At 64.1% G+C, this 421-nt stretch overlaps 1 protein-coding gene across 1 annotated transcript in view; it reads right to left on the bottom strand.

Moving 5' to 3' along the window:
* Positions 1 to 421, bottom strand: part of TTLL10 (tubulin tyrosine ligase like 10) — a gene marked incomplete at its 3' end in the record, with an annotated part of 23307 nt that overhangs the window by 6310 nt on the left and 16576 nt on the right. The window contains 1 exon segment of the mRNA XM_015569673.1: positions 181 to 266. Within this exon segment, the coding sequence (XP_015425159.1) occupies positions 181 to 266 (86 nt within the window).

The following is a 421-nucleotide window of genomic DNA, read 5'->3' as shown; positions in this document are numbered from 1 at the left end:
AACCAAGGTTCTGACCGCGCCCACCAGCCATGGCCCCGCCCACCGGGCTCCACTCTTCCCTCCTTGGTCACGCCCCCACCGGGACCACCCGGGCCCTGGTCCTGGACTAATCACACCCCAACCTTGGTCGGGGCCCTGAACCCCCTCCCCCGAGCAGGCCCGGGTCCAGCTGCCTCTCACCATCAAAGAGGCCGAAGAATGTCTCTCTCTCATCCCTGATGTCCAGACGGTAGGTCTCTGGGAAAAATTCTTCCATTTTCAGAATCCTGGGGAGCAGGGAGGTGGGGCATACTAGCGCTGTCTCCCTCCTGCAAGGGTTAGGGCTGGGCTCCAGGCACCCGGTCTCCACCCTTTCCCTCTGCAGCCTTCGCACCCTCTGTTCCCTGCCGGAGCGCTTGGCTGGATCCTGGCACACCTGGCC

This window comes from Myotis davidii, unplaced genomic scaffold (assembly GCF_000327345.1).
Source record: "Myotis davidii unplaced genomic scaffold, ASM32734v1 scaffold586, whole genome shotgun sequence".
NCBI lineage: Eukaryota > Metazoa > Chordata > Mammalia > Chiroptera > Vespertilionidae > Myotis > Myotis davidii.
Note: the sequence above shows the minus strand (reverse complement) of the source record. Positions and strands in the feature narration are given on the sequence as shown.